This window comes from Hemicordylus capensis, chromosome 3, assembly GCF_027244095.1.
Source record: "Hemicordylus capensis ecotype Gifberg chromosome 3, rHemCap1.1.pri, whole genome shotgun sequence".
Classification (NCBI taxonomy): Eukaryota; Metazoa; Chordata; class Lepidosauria; order Squamata; family Cordylidae; genus Hemicordylus; species Hemicordylus capensis.
Genome location: NC_069659.1, coordinates 168,333,777 through 168,359,862, shown reverse-complemented (window position 1 = coordinate 168,359,862; position 26,086 = coordinate 168,333,777). Strand labels below are relative to the sequence as shown.

The 26,086-nt window shown below is 40.9% G+C and overlaps 1 protein-coding gene across 7 annotated transcripts in view; it reads right to left on the bottom strand.

Moving 5' to 3' along the window:
- The window catches only part of TBC1D4 (TBC1 domain family member 4), a 152,457-nt gene that overhangs the window by 34,581 nt on the left and 91,790 nt on the right, over positions 1 to 26,086 (bottom strand). For 3 of the 7 annotated variants that reach the window (XM_053307475.1, XM_053307476.1, XM_053307479.1), the window contains exons 11-13: positions 22,990 to 23,139; positions 7,202 to 7,362; positions 3,234 to 3,443 (exon numbers count right to left, since the gene is read on the bottom strand). In XM_053307475.1, the coding sequence (XP_053163450.1) occupies positions 3,234 to 3,443; positions 7,202 to 7,362; positions 22,990 to 23,139 (521 nt within the window). Of the gene's footprint in view, positions 1 to 3,233; positions 3,444 to 7,201; positions 7,363 to 8,888; positions 8,909 to 14,569; positions 14,632 to 22,989; positions 23,140 to 26,086 lie in introns of those variants that run through there. The other 4 variants (XM_053307477.1, XM_053307478.1, XM_053307480.1 and 1 more) reach the window with 3 other exon arrangements.

The following is a 26,086-nucleotide window of genomic DNA, read 5'->3' as shown; positions in this document are numbered from 1 at the left end:
TCTGGCTCAGCATCCCCCGGAGTGTCTAGGGGGGGACGTGTGAGTTGAGAAGACAGAGCTGTTTGACTCATCTCCAGGGGAGTCTTCAGGGAAGTCCAGCACTGGGAACCCCTCTTGTGCCTGGGGTTGTGCAGCCCGAGTCGGGGGTGCAGGATGCAAATCAAGAGTTTGGTGTACAGTGTCCGATAGTGGGTTAGCAGGAGCAGCTGGAGGCAGGTGTTCCTCTGGGGATCCTCTAGCATCAGGCATTCCAGACCTTGAGCAATGGGTTAGGGGCCCTGGATGGGGCATGGTAGCGAGTGTGATGTCCCAAGGTTGAGTGGGGACCTCGTGGAGATCAGTTGGACCTACGGTATCTTGGTCAGGGTGACGATCTCTAATAACATCTGCTCCTTTTGTGATGATACAGAGAAGGGAAGCAGGGGCAGCTGCTGGGTGAATAGCACCTGTAGTCTTCCCAATGGTCCCAGCCATAGTCCTGAGACAGTGAACGCCTGTAATCAGGGCCATCTTCATAGCATGAACTGTCATAAAAGTCTCCATAGTCATCTCCTGGGACATGGTAATCATCATCCTCCTCATCCTGCCAAGAGTGGGAAGGAGCAGGAGCCCTTGGCTGCGCTACTGAGGGTTCAGCCACAAGCTTCAGTACCGAGGGAGGCAGGTAGGAAAGGCGCTCACCGCATGGGCTGGGAGAGGCCGGCAACCTGGGAGCCAGAGTATCTGTTGTTTGTGTTGCGTCTCGTGGCAGCAATGGTTTACGTGAAGTTACCAGAGGTGGCTGTAGGAAGGCTGCAATTCCCGCCTCCACCAGGATTGTGCTCGTTTGTGTGAGCTGAGAGAACGGAGGTGAGGGTTTTGCCAATAGGTCCACTGTTGGGGTCCTCTTTTTCTTCTTCTTTTTTGGCACTGGATCCAGAGGAGCCTTGCACTTAGCAGCTATAGCTGGCGGTGCATTTGGTATCGAGGTGGTGGCAGAGGAAGAAGTTGAAGACACCATGTCCTCTGGGTGGGGTAGTGCCTGTTGCAGAGCCTCTTGTGTCAGGTGAATGGCAAGAGCAGTAGGAGGGGAGACTGATAAGGTCTCTACAGTTACCAGTACCCCGAAAGAGGAAGGGTCCTTTGCAGGTGCTGCTGTTTTGGGGGCCGCAGAGGCCATTACCAGGCAGCGCTCTATGGCAGAGAGAGCCTTCTCCCACAGCAAAGTCCTGAGGTGTTGGGAGCGATATTTTTTGTGCTTGCTTCCCAAATTGTTTGCAAAACTTGCAAGAGTCTACTTTATGTGCCTCTCCCAGGCACAAAATACAGCGAGAGTGGCTGTTTGTTTATGGTAGTTTCGCTCGGCAAACCAAGCAATGTTTAGAAGTGACTTTCTTTTTACTCTTCTCCTCCATACACCGAGTATGAGTGGTCAGGTCAGAATAGCGTAGCAGAAGGTTGCACCTCTCAAAAAACAGACAAACGTATAGCCAGACACTAACAAAAATATGTAGCTGAGAGGGGATTCACAAAATAAAGTGGATCTCTCTCTCTCTCTCTCTCTCTCTCTCTCTCTCTCTCTCTCTCTCTCTCTCTCTCATTCTCTCTCTCAGAAGTGGGGGCTGGGGGGACTGGCAAAAACAAAATGCAGAACATACAGACAGAAGAAACTATGGTAGTTAGTAAAGAGGAGCTAGAATAAAAAGTAGAAATAACGAAAAAAGAAGAGGGTTTTTCCTGCTTTATTTCCTCACAGAGAGTAACGAGAACCAAAAAGAAGGAACCTCGAACTGGAGCTGTGAAGGCAGCGACAGACAACGAAGAACAGATGGAAGAAGGACGTAATGTCACCAAGGGGGAGGGGCTCCCGCCAAAAGAGCTAGAACTAAAGAGAGCTTGGAAGGATTCCAAATGGACTTCAGTGCGCACCTGAAGCCGATCAGTATGAACAACAGAGATTTATTTATTTGATTTCTATACCGCCCTTGCAAAAATGGCTCAGGGTGGAAATAACAGAGAAATACACAGAGAAATAACAAATAAATAAGATGGATCCCTGTCCCCAAAGGGCTCACAATCTAAAAAGAAATAAAAGATAGACACCAGCAACAGTCATGGAGGTACTGTGCTGGGGGTGGATAGGACCAGTTACTCTCCTCCTGCTAAATAAAGAGAATCACCACGTTGAAAGGTACCTCTTTGCCAAGTTAGCAGGGATCATGATGGTGAAACTAAAATTGCAACACACTATGCTAGGGGTCAATGAAACCCCACAGAATGCTGAGGTAACAATGCAATAATTTTTATGTCTATAGATGATTACAACAGATCCTATTCTTTCCCTGTCTTGTGGGAAAGGAGCATAGAGGCTGAACACACAAAATATCTTTTCTATTTCCATAATAGGCCAATCAATGCTAGTCTTGATATCGCTCAGCAAACTGTGCATTCAATTTAAACTTTTGTTAACAATATTGTGAAAGCTTAACATATAGTTAATATAGTATTTACAGCCAGAGATTTCTACCAAGCTAGAATTTAAACCAGCTGTCCCGGAGGGGACATTTCTGAGAGGAGAGTGCATGTTTTTTTACCTGCAAAGGGTAAGTCAGTATGAGAAGTTTGTAATTATGTATACTGAGGGGATACGGGAGTGCATCCAAGTGATGATGGGGCTGTATTTGTATTTTAGAGATACGAACAGACAACCCTACAATATATCTCTAAGATATGGAAAAATTGATATATCTTGACATGCACCGAAGACAAACTTCTGGGGTCAAAATGCCTAGAATGACATCTTTACTGATCTTTCTCAAGTCTCATTGCCTGTTAAAGAGGAACAATATTACATATTCTTTTGCTTTTCTAACACTTTCATGTTTTATTTTTTTATTATTGTGTTGGTATTTGTTCCAACCTTGTCTTTAAAATGCAGCTTTTACTGGTCCTTTGGCAAAGAACAGAGAACAAGAGCAAGTGCTATGAAGATGGCTGTTGGAGGAAAAAGTAGGAACTACGTATCATATGGGAGAACAAAAAATAAGATACGGTTTAAAGGTGCTGAACTCCTACAGGCATCCCAGCCAAGATTAAGTGTCTTGTGTAAAGAATGGATGGATGTGGCAGTTCAGCAATATTTTATTAGTTAATTCTACTTCAAGTTCCACAGGGAATTCAATACCTGATCCCTGGGCTAGCCATATCTGAAAGGCAGAACAAAATAAAGCCATTCTCTCTTAACCTTCACTAACCTTCCAATTTCTGGTTTTCTTTTTCCATTCGAAGTAACAATATTTGTTGATGGATGGCTTTTCTCCACAGACTCTGCAACTCTTCCGAGTTCTTCTTCTCTCCGGTCTTATCCTGGGCATCTTCATTTTGCAATAGGGAAACAAGTGGGTCTTCCTCCAAAGATGGCGCAAGAGGAGATAGTGGTAAGAGTTCATTTCCATCACCCCCATCTGCAAAGAACCACATACAGGCATGGGTGAAGTAAACTGATAATTATATTACAGTGGCAAAAATGCATATAATCCACCATCACGCTTACCAGGGTTTATGGTTTTATTGGAAGATATGCAACCAAGCCTAAGGACATTGCAAATGCATTTGCTCAAACCCATCTATAGTTACCTTGTCTTCCTTCTTTTCAACAAACTGCCCCCACTCCACCTCCAAAGTGCAAAAATAATCTATTTGGAGAGGGCCCTGGACTGTTATGGGCATCTCTTTGCTACTGTATTATGTATGCTATAAAAGCACCAGGTTATACTCTCCTTTGGAACTCGTCCCCCCACCCCTGACTCATTCAACCCCCTCCTTAGCTGCTTTAAAGGCCCTTCTTAAAACCGACCTGTTTCACCAGGCATTTGCCCTTTAATTTATTTTATTTTTTAATTGTCATTGGTATTGTTGTCCACCGCCTAGAGTCTTTGGAGGAGGCAGTATATAAGAAAATTTTAATAAGTAAATAAATAAATAATACATACTGATGACAGTTTGTACAAAACAGCAACAGCAAGTCTTTTTAAAAGCTGTGCTCCTGTCTCCAGTGACTACTAGCACAACAGAATTATCAGCAGGGGGTGGGGTGGGGTAGGGAGAAGCAACAATGAAACAACTAGATTTAGACTATGGGCTGGTTCACACTCTTGAACCATCATAATCACAGCGACATGATTCAGTGACTAAATGAAGGGCTGGTTCAAACAGTATCAGTCCCAGCACATATGAAGGAGAGGGTGCACCAACAGTACACCCATCATGATGCCCTCCATGGACATCGGGACACCCTCCCAATGCATCCCTTGATTGCATATTGGGGATGCTAGTCTGAATGGCCCGTAAACATGTGCCCCAAATACTTGTTTAAACAAGTATTTGGAGCCCATGTTTAGGAGCCATTTGGATGAACAGCCCCACACATATAATAAAGGGGTATGTTGGGATGGCAATGGGACATCCATGGAGCATATCCCAATGGGCCCGCTCTTGATGTGCCCTTCTTTCTCCTTGTTTACTGGGGCTGGTATTGTTTCAATGTGCCAATCATTTAGTCACTGTCTTGGATTCATCACATTGCTGTGCTCATCCCAACGTTGGATTTTATCTCATCAATACTGTATTTCTACACAACAGTAAGCAAATTGTTCTAAGATTCTTCCTTCTACAAAGTGCTCTACTCTACAGACAGATCATACAATCGAACAACCACCACCTCTTGTATTTGAACATAATGGATGCCAATGAAGAATCTTTACTCTTCTGTAGTGCTCCTTAATAAACCAGTACTACCAGAAGCAGAAAGGGGCATTAATAGTTCTAGAAGTGTTGTACTGGAGAGAGAAGTGCCAAATTCTATATTTCCTAATGTATCATAAAGTGGATTCAGAGGTAATATACTAGTTGAAAAGATGCTGAACAGCTTGAATCCTTCCTTGCCTGGCCACAGCCTCCGCTGAATAAATATCTCCCATCTGCTAATTGCCAAATGCAATTAGTACCTCCTTTGATTTAGTATCCACAACTGCTATTAGAGCATTCTACTGGTAGAGTCAGTGCCTGATAATATTATATGGGAGTAAGAAACAGAAAAGCACCCAATGGACATAAGTATTCTTTATAACCTCAGAAAATGAACCCAGGGGATATTCTCCCATTTATATTTTAGCAAGTTTTAGTAAGAGATTTGCTTCCAATTATAAGCATTTTAACCCACTCTTAATCTTTTTGCTTGGCTGCCTTATATACTGCTTTTTTAGGTCGTGCAATGTGCAAAGCTACAGCAACGTAATTCCAGACTCATATCCAACTATTACAATGCCTTCTTTAGCAAGAACATTTACATAATTTCTGGAAGATGTCCAATCTATAATGGATTTCATTAGGAAAGCCTCAAAACTGTATGAAGGGGATGAGTTTCTCTCAGACACAGAAGAGGTTAGCTCAAATGACAGCCTCTCAACAGTATCTCAGAAACTCATAATAAAGCCTGTAGCAGGATGAAAAGGCTGGAACCAGCTGGAAATGAATGGGTTAAAACAGCTGGTTGAATTCTGCTTAGGAGGCAACTGATTGTGAATGTTGTTTCTGAAGCACCAATATAACGTGTTCCCAATATCCCCACCACCACCACAAGGTGGTAGGCTGCCATGTTATGTGAATCAACTGAAGATAGTTCTAAAGCAAGTCCTTGAGTACAACCAGAACATCTAAGGCTGCAAAAAAGTCCAATAGGATCAAGAGGGTACAGCCTACTCCTCAATCACTAATCTGTTTCCAAAAAGCAGCCAGTAACATAACCAGATCAGGATTCAGGAACCAGACTGGTGTACGTCTAATAATGAGACATATTAGGTTCTTTGCCTTTAGGTCAGGGACAGAGCAGCAGGGAGAGTTAACAGGGAGTAGAATTTTGAACAGAGTGTGGATGTCAAGCATCCTGCTCTCCTGAAGGGAAGCTCTGACATGCAGCCTTGCCCAGCTAGCACATGTGCACACCATTAAGGTTAAGTTAGTCATGCTCAAGTTACACTGAAATTAATGGGGCTTGTATTAGTGATTAACTTGTCTCGTTGAGTTCAATGGAGCTTAGACATAACTACCCAATCTCGAAGGTAGTTTGCTCACTATGTATACTTAAGAGAGATCCCTGCTGCAGTTTCTGTACTGGTGAGCAATACCAACAGTAATGATCCATAAGACCAGGGTAAAAAATTAAGCTTCTCTAACACCAAGTTCCAACTTGGGTTTTTAAAGGACTAAAACAAAAAACGGTCCTTGAAATCCACTTCATTTGCATCTCTATTTTCATGATCTCCTCAGCATTTGAAAGGCACTAAGACTCTACCTTCAACTGTACAGCCATTGCCAACCCATCTTTACTCTCACATCTACCAGGTAGCATCGCAGCTGTAACTTGTAGGAAGAAAATGCCGACTATGATGGTCATCACATATGCTCCAGATCTTCATTAACTAAACATTACTGAGCAGGGGTCAGCAGTGATAACGTGTAGTTTGGGGTCTAAAATCACCACACAGATGTCATTTGCCACTTCGCTTTGGCAGATACCCATTAGGAACATAGGAAGCTACCATATACTGAGTCAGATCATAGGTCCATCTAGCTCAGTATTGTCTGCACAGACTGGCAGCGATTTTTCCCAAGGTTGCAGGCAGGAATCTCTCTCAGCCCTATCTTGAAGATGCCAGGGAGGGAACTTGGAACCTTCTGCTCTTCCCAGAGCAGCTCCATTCCCTAAGGGGAATATCTTACAGTGCTCACACTTCTAGTCTCCCATTCATATGCAACCAGGGCAGACCCTGCTTAGCTAAGGGGACAAGTAATGCTTGCTATCACAAGACCCGATCTCCTTTCATTATCATCTTTAAGGAAAGCGCTTCTTAAGAAGATACAGAGAGTGTTTAGTCAGTCATATACTGGTACTTGCTTCTAACTAGCAAGTAAAATTACTATCCAAGAAAAAGAAAACAAACCAAGAGAAATCAGTTTGGAACCTTAAAGCTTATGTAGCAACATTAAAACTTGAAACACACCAAGCAAGACATACCAAACAGTCAAACTTAATAAACTTCCTAGAATGTGGTGTGCCCACTTGGTTAAACACAAAATGGAATCAATTCCTCCGAGAGAGAGAGAGAGAGAGTAAATAATCAAATGACAGTGAACAGATGGTTCTCTCCAAATGCACACAGACCTTGAAGTTGCATTGCTGAAGGAGATTTCTTCATGGGTGATGCAACCCTTAGGAAGATTCGTTGCCGCCAGGAGATTCGGCGGGGAGCAAGAGGTATTCCACCAGCATTTATAGAGTCATTGCTGCAGACAGACGAGGTCCTTTTTCTTCTTTCCCCATCACTGTAGGAAGGACCAGAAAGAATAAAAATTCCAAGTCACTGAGGTAGTAGTATTGATAAAGGCCCCTAGCAAGGCTCCATGCACAGCCAGCAAGCCAGCCTTAAATGCAGAGGATTGTGTCCAATTATGTAATCTTCAAATGATGGGGGTTCCCAAGTTGTTGTTTTTTGTTTGTTTATTTATTTTTTAAAAAATACTACTATGGGCATTGAACACACCCAATCCATATGTTTCCTGTATTTCAACCCATACCATATAGTAGAACTTCTTGTAAACTGACATCCAGAAATCATGGGATACTAAAGCTTCTATGAGTCTTTCGAGCCCCCTACTATCATTCTGGAATCACAGAAAATTACAGCTGCAGAAAACACAACTGTGCATCGTAGCAATTACAAGGAGAAAGCATATACAGAAGAATCCTCATTAGCCAAATTAGGACAATTATGTTCCTCCAAATTTGTTGTGTGTCCCTCATTTCAGTATATTGCCAATGGGAAACTTTCCTGGTTTCTAATTTCCTGAAGATTCACAACTGCCTTAACTTTTTAGATAGAGGAGGCATGAATACATAGGCATACATTCCCATACTGGATTAAACTCAGAATAAGGGTATTAAATCTCCTTTTTCCAGTTGCATCAACAGTCCAAAAGACATTTGTGTGCAAGAAAGCAACTGAAATATACCAAGCTTTATTTCTTCAGAGTCACAGTTTGTTCCTCTTGTAGATGTGATGGTGAACTTTCTGCAGATTAGTGAAGGCAGGGTAAAGACACTGGGGGGGGGGCGCAATGCCCAGAGTAGCCTTCCCTTCCGCTGTTTATTCATTTGTACCACCAGAATATGGTCAGAATGAAACACAAAATGAGAGGACAGCATATGCATGAGCAGGAAAGAATAAGTGATGCCAGATGTTTGCTCACCCTTTATGCTTCAGCGGCTAAATTGCTGATAAGACATGCTAGTGTGGTGCAGTGGTTAGAGTGTTGGACTAAGATCAGGGAGACCCAAATTCAAATCCCTGTTCAGCCACGTCACTCACTAGGTGACTCTGGGCCAATCACATATATCTCAGCCTCACCTACCTCATAGGGATTTTGTGAGGATAAACATAACCATATACATCACTCTGGGCTTCTTGGAGGAAAAGCGGGATATAAATGTTACAAACAAACAAACAAATAAAATGCCTTTCAGAACTTCAAAACTTTCTCTGTTTTGGAGAGACTATGGCTTCAGCAACAAAAATCTAGCTGCACACTGCTCACTTAGATCTCCCTCATGTCTGTGCATCACTTCTTTGGATTGTGGCCAGAGCTGAAAATAATTGACAGCTTCTCAAAACCAGGCCTGATCTCTGTTCGGATCTTATTTATTAATACAATATTTGAATGATCTGGCTGGCTATTGACTGAAGGGCGAAACTGAATTATGCTAAAACAAACCAAAAAAACCTGCCCCCGCCAGACCTATGCCATAAATCCATTGCTTATTCAAGATCACTAATTTAGTGTAAATTTGTTACCCACTGCGGTGGCCGGCGGGGGGGCGGCGGCATTCATGCTGTACTTATTCAGTGTGAGGGAGTACAGCTCAGTGGTAGAACTCACACTTTGCATATATGACGTCCCAGATTGAATCCTCAGTGTTTCCATTTAAAGGAAGGCAAACAGAAGGATCAGGTAAGTGTTTTAGTACCACAGAATACACATTCCACTTAAGAAACTCTGTGAACAGAAGCAGCAACATCCAACAGCATAACTAAATAAAAAAGGACTATCCAAATTCACAGATAGTCTTACAAACACTACAACTCTAAAGCTATCATCAGATGTTCACAAAACAGGAGGAGGAACACTGTATCTGAGTACAGCATCTCTGCAGACCAACAATGTTACTTTGTTCAATGCAGGGTTTAGACTTCTGAGTGTGTCACTGCCAGGGTCAGGCTTGTGGGTGCACACTTGGGACGCTGTACTCAGGCACAGTGCCTCCCTTTTTTCTGCATGAGGGCTTACAGGGAATCTCCTGCAACAGGATTTTGGTCAGATATGTTGGATCTAGCAGTAAAAGAAAACAGAAAAGTGGGTCCAGTTTCTTCCCTCATCCATGAGGGTTGGAAAGAAGATGCCCCACTTTTTATTTTTTAAAACGGTCCAAGTGTTAAGCACTTCTCACTACTGCTAGAGTAGATTTCACAGGCCCCATGGTGCAAGAGCCTTGTTGGCTAAGCAAGCTTTGGTCTGCTCAGTGCCCAGATGGGAGACTGACTGGGAACCCCATGCATGACACCTTAAAGTCTATGGAAGGCCGGACGGAAGTGAAATAAATAAAAAAAAACCTACACTGCCTTGTTATCCATGAAAGAACATTTTGCTTTACAGATCATGCCTTGCATATTTCATGGCATTAGTTATCCCTAATCTAGAAAGATGATCACAGGCACTGACTTCTATGAGAAATCCATTTGGATGCCAAGACGCAAGGCTCTCCTATGTATGCCAGCACAATTCTTTCTTTCTCCTCCTCCTGCTGTTATACTCATCACCAGTGCTGGGACAGTAAGCCAGCAGATTCAATGATGTCTGAAGGCTGCTTTCAGGGTAGGGACAGTAGGTATAATGCTTGTTGTTGCTTCTCTCTCTTACGCCCAGATGTTGCCAGGCAATCCTAATCTCTTCCCACTTCTATTTCAAATGTACACACCAGAGAGAAACCACACACAGACATACACGGAAGTTAAATATATATGGCAGTACTAATGTACACCCAAGGACCCAAATAAAAGGGCTTCCCTATTTATTTCACATCTTGAAAAAACAATGTATACCACTTCCCTCCCACACAGAGACAATAGAACTATGTTGGACACCCGTGTCAATGATAAATCCTGATCAGTGTGGAAGCAAGGATCCACAAATATCAGCTTGTCTCAGCAGCCAAACACCAATCTTTCCCTCCACAGAAAGAGTCCACTTCAGGTTTTTGTGCCAGCTCATATTCCCAACAAGAGTTTGGGACTTTTCTTTCTTGCGTCAGCCTTGAATGTAGGGGAATCTGTGCAAATTCTTCCCCCACCCCTGCTTTCAGGACTGGGAAACTTTGCTGCACAGAACCCAGGCAGAAAGAGAAGTGCAAATGACCCTATACACAAGAACCTTGCCATCAGTAGTGTTCAGTTTCCTACGAAGGCATTTTATACACTTGCTTTGCTTTTGTGTGTCTTCTCACTGGTGTGAACATTTGGATGGGAAGTGGGAAGCTCTTTGGACCACTTGGCAACATTGGGGTGGAAGTGCGAAGAGCAACACTAAGCAATAAATCTACTCACCCATCCTGGAAGCAGCCTTCAAGCATCTGTAAACCAGCAACTTTGATTAGAACTAGGTTTTCAGGCTAAGGTTGCCAACGATTTTTCTGTTTTACTGGGTCTGGCCAGTAAAACCATATTCTGGGGGGTAAACAGCAGCAGGTCTGAAAATCAGATAGTCCTAGTAATCACCTCTTCCAACAGAAATGTTGCTATTGATCCCAGCCTTGCACAATCCAGATTCCACTAGGCTCTACCCATGGTGCAAATGATTTCATCCTGGCTTTGTCCAGGCCTATCAGACTAAGATCCTGACTGGGAAACCCCATCCATATCCAGACAGGCTCTGCCCTTATCTGAACAGACTCCACTACCATGCCCTAAGACACCATTATTATTAATATTATTATTTCTTGTTTACACAGTCAGACAGGTGTTATTGACTGGTTTGTTTTATCGAGTCCTTCCCAAGGACCTGGGATGCCAAAATTTTATTGTCAATTGTTATAGATATCGTCGCAGAATATAGGCTGTTCCCAGTAAAGCTGCTTTTTGTAATTGGCTGATGGTGATTTCTGTGGCCCCTATGGTGTTGAGGTGCTCTTCAAGGTCTTTTGAGACTGCACCCAGGGCGCCAATTACCACTGGGATTATTTTGGTCTTTTTCTGCCACAGCCTTTCAATTTCAATTTGTAGATCTTTGTATTTGGTGATTTTTTCTATTTCTTTTTCTTCTATTCTGCTATCCCCTGGTACTGCTATGTCGATTATTTTAACTTGTTTTTCTTTCTTCTTGACTACAGTTATATCTGGTGTATTGTGTGGCAGATGTTTGTCTGTTTGTAGTCGGAAGTCCCATAATATTTTTACATCTTCATTTTCTACCACTTTTTCAATTTTATGGTCCCACCAATTTTTGGCTACAGGTAGCTTGTATTTTTTGCAGATGTTCCAGTGTATCATCCCTGCTACTTTGTCATGCCTTTGTTTGTAGTCAGTCTGTGCGATCTTTTTACAACAGCTGATTAGGTGGTCCACGGTTTCATCTGCTTCTTTACAAAGGCGGCACTTGCTGTTTGTTGTGGATTTTTCGACTTTGGCTCTTATTGCATTTGTTCTTAGTGCCTGTTCTTGTGCAGCCAGTATTAAACCCTCTGTTTCTTTCTTCAAGTTGCCATTCTTAAGCCATTGCCAGGTCTTGGTGATGTCTGATTTCCCACTTATATTGTGCAAATATTGACCATGCAGGGGCTTATTTCTCCATTTTTCTGCTCGGTTCTTGACTTGTTCTTTCTTGTAGGCCTGCTTTGTTTCATTGGTGTTGAATAGTTTCTCATTCTTGACCATTTGAAGTGCATCTTCTTCACTGTCCCTTATATATTCTTCAAGGCCTCTTTTCTCCTCCTCTACTGTTTGATGGACTTGCAGCATTCCTCTTCCACCTGAGATGCGAGGGAGGTATAGCCTATCGACATCACTGCGGGGGTGCAGAGCATGATTGATGGTCATGATTTTCCTGGTCTTACGATCTAGCGTCTCTAGCTCTGCCTGGGTCCAGTCTATTATTCCTGCAGTGTATCTGAAAACAGGTATAGCCCAGGTGTTTATTGCTTGTATGGTGTTCCCGCCATTGAGTTTGGACTTGAGGATTTTTCTAACTCTCCTGATGTATTCACTTCCCATTTTTCTTTTCACTTCAGTGTGTGCGATGTTATCAGCCTGGAGAATGCCCAAGTATTTGTAATGTTCTTTCCCTTCCAGGTTCTTGATCTTGCTTACATTGGGCAGTTCTATTCCTTCTGTTTTTGTTATTTTTCCTCTTTTCATTACTAATGCAGCACACTTGTCTAGTCCAAACTCCATTGCTATATCACTACTGAATATACAGACAGTGTTTAGCAGTGATTCGATTTCTGACTGGGACTTTCCATACAACTTCAGATCGTCCATGTACAGCAGATGATTGATTTTACTTGATGTTTTAGATGTTTGGTATCCGAGGCCTGTTTTGTTTAGTATTTGTGAAAGTGGGGTCATGGCGATTACAAACAACAGAGGGGATAGTGAATCCCCTTGGAAAATGCCTCTTCTAATGCTAACCTGTCCAAGTGTCTCGCCATTGATTGTTAACTGTGTACTCCACATGCTCATTGCTTTTTTTATAAATATCTGAATGTTTTTGCTGACACCAGTTGTTTCTAAACATTATTATTATTATTATTATTATTATTATTATTATTATTATTATTATTATTAAATCATGAAGTTGACAAGACTATTTCAGGCCAATTGAGTAGGTGGGTGGGGAGCTTTCTTCCATTTGCTACTCCAGACTTATGCATGTGTGTTTTCTGTAGAATCATCCCTGAAAACATGCCGGAGCTTTACATTCCCAGGCAAACTAGGGCTTCACGAGGGGTGATTTTGTAAGGGGATACACTCTGGTGCAGTTCTACAACAAGCAAGCACGGCAAAAAACAAATTATGCCTCCATCATATCCAAAGAGACCTTAACTTTTTTAAATTTACACATTAAGGAACAAAGAATATGGATGTTTTCTTTTCGGTCTATTTGCACCTCCTTCATAAACCACATGGAATACATAATTTATTTTTTCACTCCAATATCCTAGCCCCCTCACTCCACCAATTAGCTACAACTTAGAACCGTTCACTTTGTAACATTAATAGTACATCCTCACCTATACTCTAAAGCAATAACTGGATCTTACAGTTAGCAATGGACTTCTATTTGTGTAAGGGAAAGGTATTTTCTCTTATTCCCCCCCCCCACCTTTTTGCTGCAACTTAGAGCATGAAATATACACACATTCTCTCTCTCATTCAAAATCAAATGCATTAATTTCCCAAATGCAGCAAATTCCAAAACTATGATTTGCATTTATTTGGAAATTTAACATTTTAGGTTAAAGCTTGCCCTTAAGCTCAGGCCCAAACTACATGTTATGTTTAACAAGTTATATACTTCACTTTTGCTTCCTCCTGAGTAGCACTGTATGTATGTATTGGGAGAGGGGAGACAGAATCTGGATCAGGACTATGGTGGAGTGCAGAGTTAAATATCATGCCCCTCAACATCACAGTCCCAACTAGGTCAACGTTCAGGTGCTATTTGGAAACAAAATACAAACATGTAAGGATCAATGGCCCGCTTAATTTAACATGTAGTTTGGTTGGCAGACAATTATTATCTACATAAAGGTGAAGCAAAGTGTGCCAGTATAGACCTGTCTTTTTCCTTTTGCTGAAGGTGTATCATTAGACAGTTGACCCTACAGATCTGTTCTGGCCTTATTTTTATTATGCAAATATAAGATCCCCGCTAGCATGTGTTTGTAAAAAGAAAGAAAGAAAGAAAGACTTGAGCCACATATATTCACTATGGCATCTGTAAAAACATGAGCTCAGATTAATGAAAGCTGTCTGAAACATCTTCTTCTGGCCCTTAGTATATTTATACATGAAGAGTAAGTAGTGACAAATAAAACAATTATCTATTTCAAGTCACCCTCCCTACAGCTTGCTTGATTCACAATTATATCATTGACACCCCAAAGTCTAGTTTCCCAAGCATTTAACACAAAGAGATCCTTGCCCTTTTCTGTGAAACCATCTATAATATTCTTCTAGCAAATGACCCTCCTACCCTTAGAGAGGTTACCAGCTACAGACTCAGAAAAAAGTAATGCTGCCAACTTTTGCTTATGAATCAATTTTAGCATCTAGCACACACAAAGTTCACTTCTGTCCAAAGTGAAATGCATATCTGGTTTAATCATTGCTCGTTTTCTTTAAAAAGCAGCGGAAGATTATTTTCACAATTGTGAACAAAGAGATACTGGAAAGATAGTCAGAGCTAACTCATTAATACAAACCCCCTCTGAAGTTCCACTGCATATTCAGCTCTGCACTGAAGCAGCATACAGGTAACCAAATCAGAACTACACTGAAAAGCCTTGGAGGACTTATCACTTTGTACTTTAACCCTTAAGCAGCTGATGCAATGACCAAAAGGAATTACCAAAATTCTTAACCTACCCAAGAGACCATAAGACTGTTTTTAACTTTAGCCAGTTAGATCATGCTCAAGTATGTCTCCACATTTTGTAAAATCTTTAGAATGCTTTTTAAAGGAGATCCAATACCAAAAGTTATACTGAAATTACAGACGCCCCTTCTTCCTCCTACTTCCAGTTTAATTAACTTGCTGCTGAGCTTCTCCAAATGCAAGCAGAGTTTTTCTTTAGTGAGAGAGGGTTTTTTTCAAAATGAAGTTCTAGATCTCTGTAGCATCTTCCCATGACCATCATTCCAAAACAATTTCAAAACAGTTCTCCTCTTCCTTTTGTGTGTAATTCTGAACGTGTCTAAAATTTACTCCACAAGCTACAGCCGAACTGCGCAACTCTTTATTGCTGTTGCCTGAAGCAAAATTTGCATTTACTCCTTCAAATTTGCTTTCAGTTCAACTTCTCCTTTCCTTCAGAGGAAAACAAAAAAGGAAGAAAAAAACCCAACAACAAACTTAACTCTGTAGTGTTTGAAATTAGCTGGAAAATTAAACACAAACATATACACATCTAGTAAAGAAAAGAGCAGTTGATATTTTTAAAACTTTATCTTGCTAACATGATTCATAACCACCAAGAAATGAAAGATGTTTCTACCCTGAAGCTACAAAATTCCTACCAGTTTTAATCTTCCTACTGCCAGATCCTGATGTCACTCATCTTTTGCAATGCTCTAAGCCACAGTAAGGAAAACACATGTAATTTTTCTGCTAAGTGCATTGCACTAAAACTACAAAAGCTCCCATTTACTTCTTTTGCTGCTATGGAATTGCTTTGCCCCAAACAAGATGAAATGCATCAAAATATCAAGCAGCAAACAGCTTTAGATTTAGGCATGTCACTTGCAAACATGAAAAATGCCCTTATTCAGCAACAGCAACCCGTTTTCTGCCTGTGAACACAAAATCACTGTGCCCTTTGTGAAGCTCCTCACTGCAGTGATCAACTGTGAGGCACAGTGGGAGCAAGAAGAGGGCATGCAGGCCAAGATCAGGTGGCTCTCCCCATCTCCTAACTTCTAGAAAATGGCACACTGAAGGTCTTCATGCAGTGTTTATGAAAGGATTCTGCTTTCCCGGCCTGGTTACTCTTTCAGAACAGCAAATGCAGCATAAAGTAAACAGCACCTTTCAGTTCTCTGCATTTGTAGCCAAAAGTTAGCAGATGACAAAGATAAAAGGATAAGGCATTAAGAGTTGGGCTGTCAACAGAGTAAAACACAAAACTTAAGTTGTTATCTGTATGAGTTTCGATTATGTAGGCTTCACTGATCAAATCCACATATGATTAAAAGAATCATTTTGAAAAAGAAAAGCAGTTATTCCTCTCTTTTTTGACACAAAGATTCTTCATCATTAACACTTTGATTATGCAAGTGTCACAGTATTCAAAGTGGCATGCCTCCGCCTCCTCTTTTCTCATAGAAGAGAATGCCTCTTCTAAGAAGGTCCCTGCTAGCTATGATGTGTGTTTTTAAATCAGAGTACAGGTTGAGTACCCCTTATCCTAACTGCTTGGAACCAGAAGTGTTCCAGATTTTGGACTTTTCCAGATTTTGGAATATTTGCATACTGTAATGAGATATCTTGAGATATCAGTACAATACACTGTACTGTACCTTTACAAAACAGAGCAGGCACCAACAGAGCGCCAAAACAGGCACCAACAGAGCAAGCGCCAAACTGAGCAGGGAGTGGAGAAGGTGTGCTTTCCCCTATCAAGCCACCCTCCCTTATCCCCCTCCATGCCTTTCCTTTCCCATCCTAGATTTACACTTTGGCAGCAGAAGCAGCTGCTGCTCCAGCTGCCAGGCTTGTTCTCCCCTGCTCGCCTTTATCTCTAGCACCAGAGTGAGCCAGTGAGCTCAGGCGTTGTGTTTTTTGTTTTGTTACGAGGCGCTCAGCTGCAACGAGTCAGTGTTCCGGGCGCACGCAGTGGTGGTTTCTGGATTTTGGAGCATTCCGGATTTCGGATGTGTGGATTAGGGATACTCAACCAGTACTTTCACTAAAGTTAATACTTTGTAATAGATCTGCTGACCAACTGAACAGAGACTTCTAAACAGGTTAATCTAACCAATTAAACAAAGCAGCTCTCATTAAAATCTGTGAAATCCTCCTGGATCTGTTTTTCCTACCACCCCTATCTTTTTTTGCAGAGCTCACTGCTGTGCTAAAAAGGCAGAACAGTAGTTCATGCCAACTGGTTATTCTCTGAACAACCTCACATTAACCTAATGGCAAACTCCCGAAATGAGAGTTTTAGATGTTACTTGGAGTGCAATGTTAATACACCTACAGTTATTATTATTATTATTTATTATTAACACGACTGTTTAGTAGACTGTAAAGCATATCTAGGAATATTTGTGTCACCCTAATATGATGAGCTGTTAAAGCCACCTGCTGAAAATGGTAAGATAACATTTGAGTTTAGAGATCACTAATGGTAAAGACAGGGATAATGATGAAAGGCACCCACAGCAGATCCCAGAGCAGCAGCGGGGGGGGGGCAGGGGACAGATGTGTAGCCCAGTGAATGGAACACAGCTCATGTCAGTCCCAACCTACTCCGTGTTGTGAGTAGGCTCCTTGCTTTTTTTGTTTTCAAAAGACTGTCTTGAATGTGTGTGCGTTTATACAAACATTCATTACTTCTTAATCAATCAGAAAGATGAAAACAAAATAAAAGGCAAAAGTGCTTTGGGAACAGAGTGGACATTTTTGGTATCGCCACCCATAAGGACAGCTAATCAGCACCATGCATAGCCAGCTTCTATTTGAAAGTCTACCTACCTCCTGGAGACAAAGGTTCTGTTTGGATTCAACACAACAGGAAGTACTTTCAGGATAGCTCTGCCATTCTAAACCTAGTAATACGTGTATACACGTGTATACAGCCTAAATTAAGATAAGCAGCAGATGCCAATCCTGCTTATCTTAATTTGGAGGGCAAGAACAAGTGGGAGGCCAAGAACAAGTTGTTCAGGTAAGAACTAATCTACTTACTTTCCTATCATAATCATAATCTCATAAGATTACTTTCCTTAAAGAAAGTAGGCTAAAAGGGGCATAAACGTTACAAATGGGTCAAGCTGTTCAACAATTTCATTATTTTTTATTTTATTTTTATTTTACATTTTCCATCCGTTCTTCCTCCAAGGAGCCCAGAGCGGTGTACTACATACTTAAGTTTCTCCTCACAACAACCCTGTGAAGTAGGTTAGGCTGAGAGAGAAGTGACTGGCCCAGAATCAACCAGCTAGTATCATGGCTGAATGGGGATTTGAACTCGGCTCTTCCCGGTCCTAGTCCAGCACTCTAACCACTATACCACGCTGGCAAAAGAAACGCTACCAATCTGCAAGAGAAACTGTGACTCAACAAGGGATAATGAAGCCACTAACCAAATTCATTCTCACTCACACACATACACATGTGCCAGGGTGGATAAATTTAAATGATTTAAATAAAAAAAAAATTAATGTTAATAAAATACTACATTTCAAATTCTCATTTTAAAAACATGGTTAAAATGTTATTTTTAACCTCATGTTATTTTAAATCTCATCACAAACATGCTATACCAACACTTACAGTCTCCTAAAAATGAATTAATGAACCTCTATCACACACGTTGAGTTACCTACCAATCAAACATGGGCATTTATTTCAGATTCACCTCATGAAAATTGGTCTAGTCTGACCAACAACTACCAGCTCTTGCCTTTGAAAGTTTCTGGGCTTTCAGTTTCTGTTTGTGAGCCTTTTGTGGACAGAGAGCCATTTTATTTTATTTTATTTATATCTATGTAAACTGTTTTGGGAACTTTTGTTGAAAAGCAGTATATAAATATTTGTTGTATTAGTATTCATCATATAAGACAGAGAAAAAATATATAGGAAAAAGAGGTGAAGTAGAAATCCAATGGAAATAAAAAGGGAAGGTATTATTCAGTATACAGCTTGCTCTATTGCCCCACACAATAGGAAAACATCATAGTTTCTGGACACCCTATTGATAATACTTTGAAGAAGAGTCTTCCCTGATAAAACGGGAAAGTGTGTCAAGGGTAAGCAGTGCAAGAAGGAGATGTAGGGCAGCTTGACACATGTAAAAAATATTTATTATTATATCTATTTATTATATGAAAGACTGGGTATTATGTATTATTTCATAAATTAGTAAAAATCAAGTTATCTAAAAGAATTACACAAAGTCTAGCTTCCTAGCTGTTGTAAATGCTTTATTGAGTTGTAAACTAACATCTTCTAGTGATCAAATCTGTACCATTGTTTAAGAAACATGTAAAGAGGTTTGAGTGGAAAACTTGATTTAAATTGAGTTACTCTCTTGGTGCTTTAAAATTGCTTTGATTTAAATCAATCCATCTAACACACACTTCTGGAATTTGAAAATCCTAACAGTAACTCTGAAATATATTATTCTTCCTGTTGTACAAACTGAACAATTGAGGCCAGGCTTCTGCTTTCCATTCTTCTGGCATCAAAGCATGCCACACCACACATCACGGTCGGCATGTTTGTGACATGTTTCCATCGGCCTACACCTACAAGATGTGGCGTTGATTTAACTGCACTGACTACCTGTTAGCTTTTAAAAGATGCAAGGAGCTGAGTAATTATCTATGAAGCAATAAAAGGCTTGGCCTTTGCACCTCTGGAAAAACCTCCTCCCAAATGAAGTTCCAAGACAAGGAGGCAAGGCCTTGCTGTAAAATTTAGACTCATTAGGAGGCAATTTGGGCAAGAGGATTGTCACTTGCTCAGCTGTGGAATTCCCTACCTGAAGAGGCCTGTCAAAGCCTAACCTTGCTGTGCTTCTGAAGACTGGTAAAGAAACCTTTTTGTTCAGGCAGGCCTTGGATTGGAAGTCTCCCAAAGTTTTCCGATATTTCACAGTTTCAATATTTATTGTTGTTTTACCACAACATGGTTTTGATAACACCTTTACATAGTTTTAAAATGTTTCTATTTACCACCTTGAGCTTGCAAAGAATAGCAGTACAAAAGTGCAGTAAACAGCAGTGTCCCAGAAGTCACATACAAGGAATATTACATCTTTCCTCCTCTTTCCATCATTCTTATTTTTAAAGTGGGGGTAAGCAAGCAGTGTTCAGTTCTCAAGTTGAGAATTAGGTCATACATTGTGTTACAGGGTGCTTTATACCTTTTTGTGCAAAGATTATTGTATTATGACATTGTATTGCAGGGTGCTTTACACCTTTCCCCCCATTCTGCTTGGATATTGGTACAAGAGTGCAGCTGTGGGTCAAAAGTGAAGTACAATTGTGTCCTGGCGATACCCCCCAACTTTCATTCAGATCTCTCAGGTCTGCAAGGGAAACTACTGTAATAGGTTTCATGTGTTTTCTAGCTTCCTTGCAATGGGAGACAATGCAATGTAAACCTCTGTAGGTTTACACCTTTACTGTAGAATTGTGTCCTGAACATGTACCAAATGTCATTCTAAATTTCAGTGTTGGGTTAGAAATACTCAAATAAATGCCAGACAGGCTAACTAAAACCAAAAGCCTAATTCTGTTTGGCCAATAATACAGGGGGAAGCTCTGAACCTCCAGCAGTAAAGTCTGCAAGTTATTCCTACATCTGGTGCCCAACCCTTTCCTGTACCACCCTTGAACTTGCCATTCAAAATGTTACAACTTTACTGTTCTTTAAAAACAAAAAAAAGTTTGTTCTTAATTCAATCAACAGAAAGGCAACTGGTGCACAATTACAAAACATTTCAAGAGTTGTTGAAGGGAATGGGTCATAGCTCAGTGAAAGAGCATCTGCTTCAGCTGCAGAAGGTCCCAAGTTCAATCCCTAGCATCTCCAGGTAAGGCTGGGAAAGACCTCTACCTGAAAACTTGAAGAGCCACTGCCAGGCCATGTAGATAATTCTGACCCAGAGTAAAAATAAGCTCCCTCTACCGTACTCTTATTCTCAATCTTTTTAGTCAGCTTTCAAGTCTCATCTGCAAAATGGGGCCTCATTTCAGATTATGTGTTTGGGGCTATGAAGCATAATTGCAATCAAAGGCTCAGGACTCCTGGATTCTCACCTCAATGATAAATCACCAAACTTCAGATATATCAAGAAGACTGTTTCTCTCTTGAATTGCTGATCTATTGACTCTCAATGGGCAAGTTTGGATCATACAGACCACATCGAAGAGGATGTACAAAGAATGTTCACACTTCTGATGCAGCAAATATAACAGTCGGTATTTCAAAGTATCATTTAACACAAAAACAAAACCACTTGTACATCACTGCAACTGAACTGTGTCTAAACTCAATGCTTAATATGTCCTAGTTCCTTTGTGGCTGTGATGTTCTCTAATGACCAACTTCCCTATTCCATGATTACCTTATGAACTGCTGTTTTCTCTCTCTTTCTAAAAAATTTCCGAACTCAAAATATCTCTTTGTATGTGTGGTCCACTAGCTTTTTACACTCCCTGGGCCAGATACTGGGCTGCTGGTATACTCACAAACCAGGCTTGACAAAGAGCAGAACATGCATATCCTCAAGATTGTGGGTCAATCAACACTAGGTCTGGTTCATCAGCCTCTTATAGTTCCATAAAGGCTCAGAGACATTACAGATAGACAGAAGTACAAAAACCACTTACTTTGGGCTATGGCCATTGCAGTCTACTATTCTTATACAAGAAAGGTGGTGAGACCACAGTTCCCATGTCATTCAAATACAGCCTTTGAGCAAATAAATCAATATAAGATCACTTATATTGAGTGATCAATATAAGACACACTTCCAAGCATGCATGCACTGAGAGTCTTCAGCAGTGTGCCCAGCTGTAAAAGAACACATACACTTCCTTCTCCTACTCCCCGAGGAAGGAAGAATGGCACTGTACAGCAGCCTCACATAACTCTCAACTCCGTACTAAAGAGGCTGAAGACTATAAGTAGTTCCTAAGGAGGTAGAGAAACCATCTGTTGGCATGGCAATATGCTGAAAGAAGTGCAGGCTGTTGGCCCAAACATAGCCGTGACTATGGAGCCACACCACGGTGTAGTGTTGGACTGTGACTGGGAGACTTCAATTCAAATTCCCATTCAGCCATTAAACTCACGGTTAAATCCCCTCAGCCTAACCTACCTTGCAGGGGTGTTGCAAGGATAAACATAACCATGTGCACTGCTCTAGGCTCCTTGGAGAAAGAGAGGGATATAAATGTAAAATAATTATGCCTTCTACATCTTAAGAAATGCAAATATGTAGGTTAGCCAAGGGGAATCATAGAGGAGTATGGAAGATGAGCCCCTAAAACAACCCTCACTGATACCAGGAACTAACACATTGCTGCAGGTAGTGCAAACTGTTTTGAAGCATTAAAAGAAAATCTCATGCCACTGTTAGTCACACTTGGGCAACCTTAAAGCTGCCCCAACATACAGCACATTCTGGAGAAGCTGATTAGTGGAATGCTCACTAAAATCATCAATATTGCCAAGTCTGCTGTTCAGTCTTCAGGACAAACACAACTGGATGATTTTCCTTAAATGCTGTTGATTCAGCAATCATGCAAACTTTATTTAATTTTGTTTTGAACCTGACAGCCTTCAAGTTTGCTGTGAGTTTATAAATATGGCAAATTTATGTGCATTATGTACTGTAATAATAATTATTTCAGTCATCCTTCCAGCAATGAATTAGATATAGTCTTCCCTACTTTACAGATGGAGAACTGAGGCTCTAAGAAAAATAATTGGGCTTGTCCAAGGCCAAAGAATACAAGGGCTTCCCAGTCCAGATCCAGAATCTAGACCACACTGGTTACATGTGTAGAGGCTCTCAATAGAGATAAAACTAAAGACTTAAGAGTTTATTAGGAATGATGCAATTTAAATCAATCCATTTATGAAAAACAGTATCATCATGAGCTTTAGAGAACAACTATATGATTTCTCACTGACTGGATTTGGCAATGTTGATTTTTTTTTTATTTTATTTTTTTTTGGCATTCATATTGCAACACAGTGCAGTAGTTCAACAAGATTCTCTGTGCTGCAACTTCCAACAAGCATTTCCACAAAATGCTTTGTTCACAGATTCTCACGAAAAACAGCTGGTGTGTCTCACTTAGCAGCAAATGGCAAGAAGTCCTTATTGCAAGCCAGCTGCATGGGAAGTGCAAATATGGCAGGACAGGCAGAAGCCAGTACTCTCACCTCTTGGGGAGTTCAGTTTCAGATTGAGGTGGTGGCTTTCCTGAGCTCTGGTAAAAGCTTTTCAGGAAAGATGGGGCAGAGAAAGAAGAAGGGAGGCTGGACGGTGCAGATGATTCACTCTCACTACGAGCACGTCGGGCATTTGTCGGCCTGACAGCAGGCGATAAGAAAAAGCGTTTCAGAGTGTGGTTCAGTACAACATTTTTAAAAAACCACTTCCAGAATCTCATCTATACTCACCACATTAGAGACTGATCTCAGTTCTGACCTGAATTATAAATGGGCATTATCAACACAGCTGCAAATTAGCTGCCTAGAAGAATTAATACATCATGATTTGCTAATTTTATGATGACAGGCATTAATCTGAAAGCAGCCAAGCAGATGTGAGCCATGTGCTTAATTCTACCATATGTAACAAGAGGGCAGATTTCTCTTCTAGTTTGACCTATGACAAGTAAAACTTTTAAGTGTTCTGCCTATTGAAAACAAAAGTACTGGATGAATGGCAGATTTATAGTGAATTTAAATAACTTCACCCATGTTAATCTACTAATATTTAAACATTTGCTATTTCATATAGACTTTATGATGCTCCTCTTCCCACACTCTTAGGACATTTTCCATCACAACATTTCAGGCTATGGGTCTGCTCTTAGACAAGGCCAAAAAAAATTGTGTGCTATTAAAATAAAAGTAATAGAGTCATTTAATTTACAGTTACAGAATGGAGAAATAAATGTGTTAGAGCTGAAGTTCTGAGGACAAATGTTATACATACTATATCCAAAGTTTGCTATTAAGGAAATAAGACATTCCTAAACATTCAGTAGTGCACACTCAGCTGAACAAATAGCTTTTGAAAATTTGCTTGGGCCAAAATATTTAACACCGCTTACATACTTCTGCTTGACAAGTGTTTGACTGAACTTTCAGTACTTCTGCAGAAGGTGCCCTTTAGGAGAGGAACCCACAAGAGCAGTGCAATTACTTCAGTCTTTTACAAGAGGCTTATTTCATTCTACAGAAGCAAACATTTCTGGGCTGACAATTTTCAGCCTACACATGGGCACAAACACAACATATGATCGAGTTGTTGTAGAATTGCTGTTTTGACTAGAAAACCTGCTGATCAAGCAACCCAGCAGGTTTGCAGTGACCAGCAGAGACCAGCTGTTAGCAAGCCCGATCATTACAATGTTGCAGTGAAACAGGAAACCAGAACAATAATGGGTTTTGAGTTTAAGAAAACAATGGCAGACACTATATTGATCTACAGCATACAAGGTCACTTTTCTGACAGGCAATAATCTGATCTCCCCTCTTTTCTTAACAAGACAGCATCCAGATTAGCAATGCCCCTATACAGATTCTATTGACACGCAAGCGGGGAAATGGGCAACAAATACCCATGCTTGTTCACAAGCCGGCATCTCACTAGGAGGCAGTGCCATTCACTGCCAGCTGCTTGGGGAGGAATTACTACACTATAGCGCTGGTGCAGCCTCCCAAGCTACATGGGCGGAGAGATTACTAGCAGATAGGGAATCTGCCAAAAGCATTTGCACTGCTCCCCACCCACTGCATTCTTGGGTGGACACAGATACAAATGCTGGATGAAGGGAAAGGGATCTATTTTGGGGTGGGAATCAGAGGACATTTTAGTGTTGATTCGCGGGTGTGGATGTGTAGCTCTATAGCAAGGAGTTCAGTCATCAGGGCTCCTTGTGCAATGGTTCTCACCAGTGGGCAGCGGACTGTAGAGGGATTTTTCCGAAAACCCACAGGCCATCATGTGTCATTTCACTAGAAAAAGTAAGAAACCCAACAGGGATTAGAACATTAAATTCTAGAAAGTGCTCACCTCCTCTAACAGAGAGGTGTGGCGGGGGGCGGGGAGAGGAATATCAAAACTAGAGATGTTTTGATATAGTCCATTCCAAGTGGTTTCCACTAGGTTCTTTTATCTCACTTGACTCAACAGAGACATTTTAGGAACTGGCCGTGTTTGAAATCTGGATCTTCATCCTGGCCTCTGGGGTGTTTAATGATACCATATACTTCTTCAGCAAATTTAACAGTACCAAGAGGGTACCAGAACAGCAGAAACTGGAGTAAATTATTGCTCCTTGAGCTTCACAGGCAGCCTCTGCAGTGATGCTCAGGTGGCCTTGCCTGCAAAGTCTCACGTGAAGCATCACTGCACTTATGCAGCCTAGTGTGTGAGGCAGGTAATTCTGGGCTTTTAAGGACAAGAACAATTGTTTACATCTAGACACAGGCAATATTAAGTTAAGCAACCAGATTTCAAAGTATGAAAATTTAAGAACACTTGAATTTGTTCTTGCAAATTTAATGCAATGGCTCCCTGAAGCCATTGCACAGGGACAGTCAACACCTGGGAGCACTGGGATTTAAAAATTCAGTTTTGCCACCAAAAAGCTCGTAGCTTCTGGGCATAAGAGACACTTTATCTGGGAGTGTTTTGAAGAAATCCTTTCCTTGGGTAAAAAGGAAAATGTGTCAAAGGTAAGCAGTGGCACATGGAGCTGCAGGACACTGGTAGTGAGGAAAAGCATCCATTAATAAAAAACGAAGTATGTGCCATTTCCTAAATTAGTGAAACTCAGGTTGTCCTAAAGGTTACAAAAGTATGTCCTTTTAGCTGTTGTAAAATGCTCAATTGAGTTGTAAATTAACATCTTTTAGTAATCAGATTTGCACCACTGTTTAAGAAATATATGAAATAGTATCAGTGGGAAACTTGATTTCAATCCATGATTTAAATTGAGGGATTTTCCCCCTTGGGGATTTAAATCAGTCCACCCTGACAGGTGGTATTTCAAAGTGTATTTCAACAAAAGCCACTGCACTGTCGGTTACTGAACAATGGGCGAGGGAGAGATCTATGCTGCAAATACAGAATCAGACTTAAAAAACACACAAAAATATATACATTTAAGATGAAACGATCTCTAATAGATCTATAATAAAAACTGGTTGCCTTATCTTGTATATAAGTATTACATGACAAAGATTTAAAAGGATAAAATAAAAACTGCACACAGTCAATGGGTCCCAGTCACTTACGTGCATC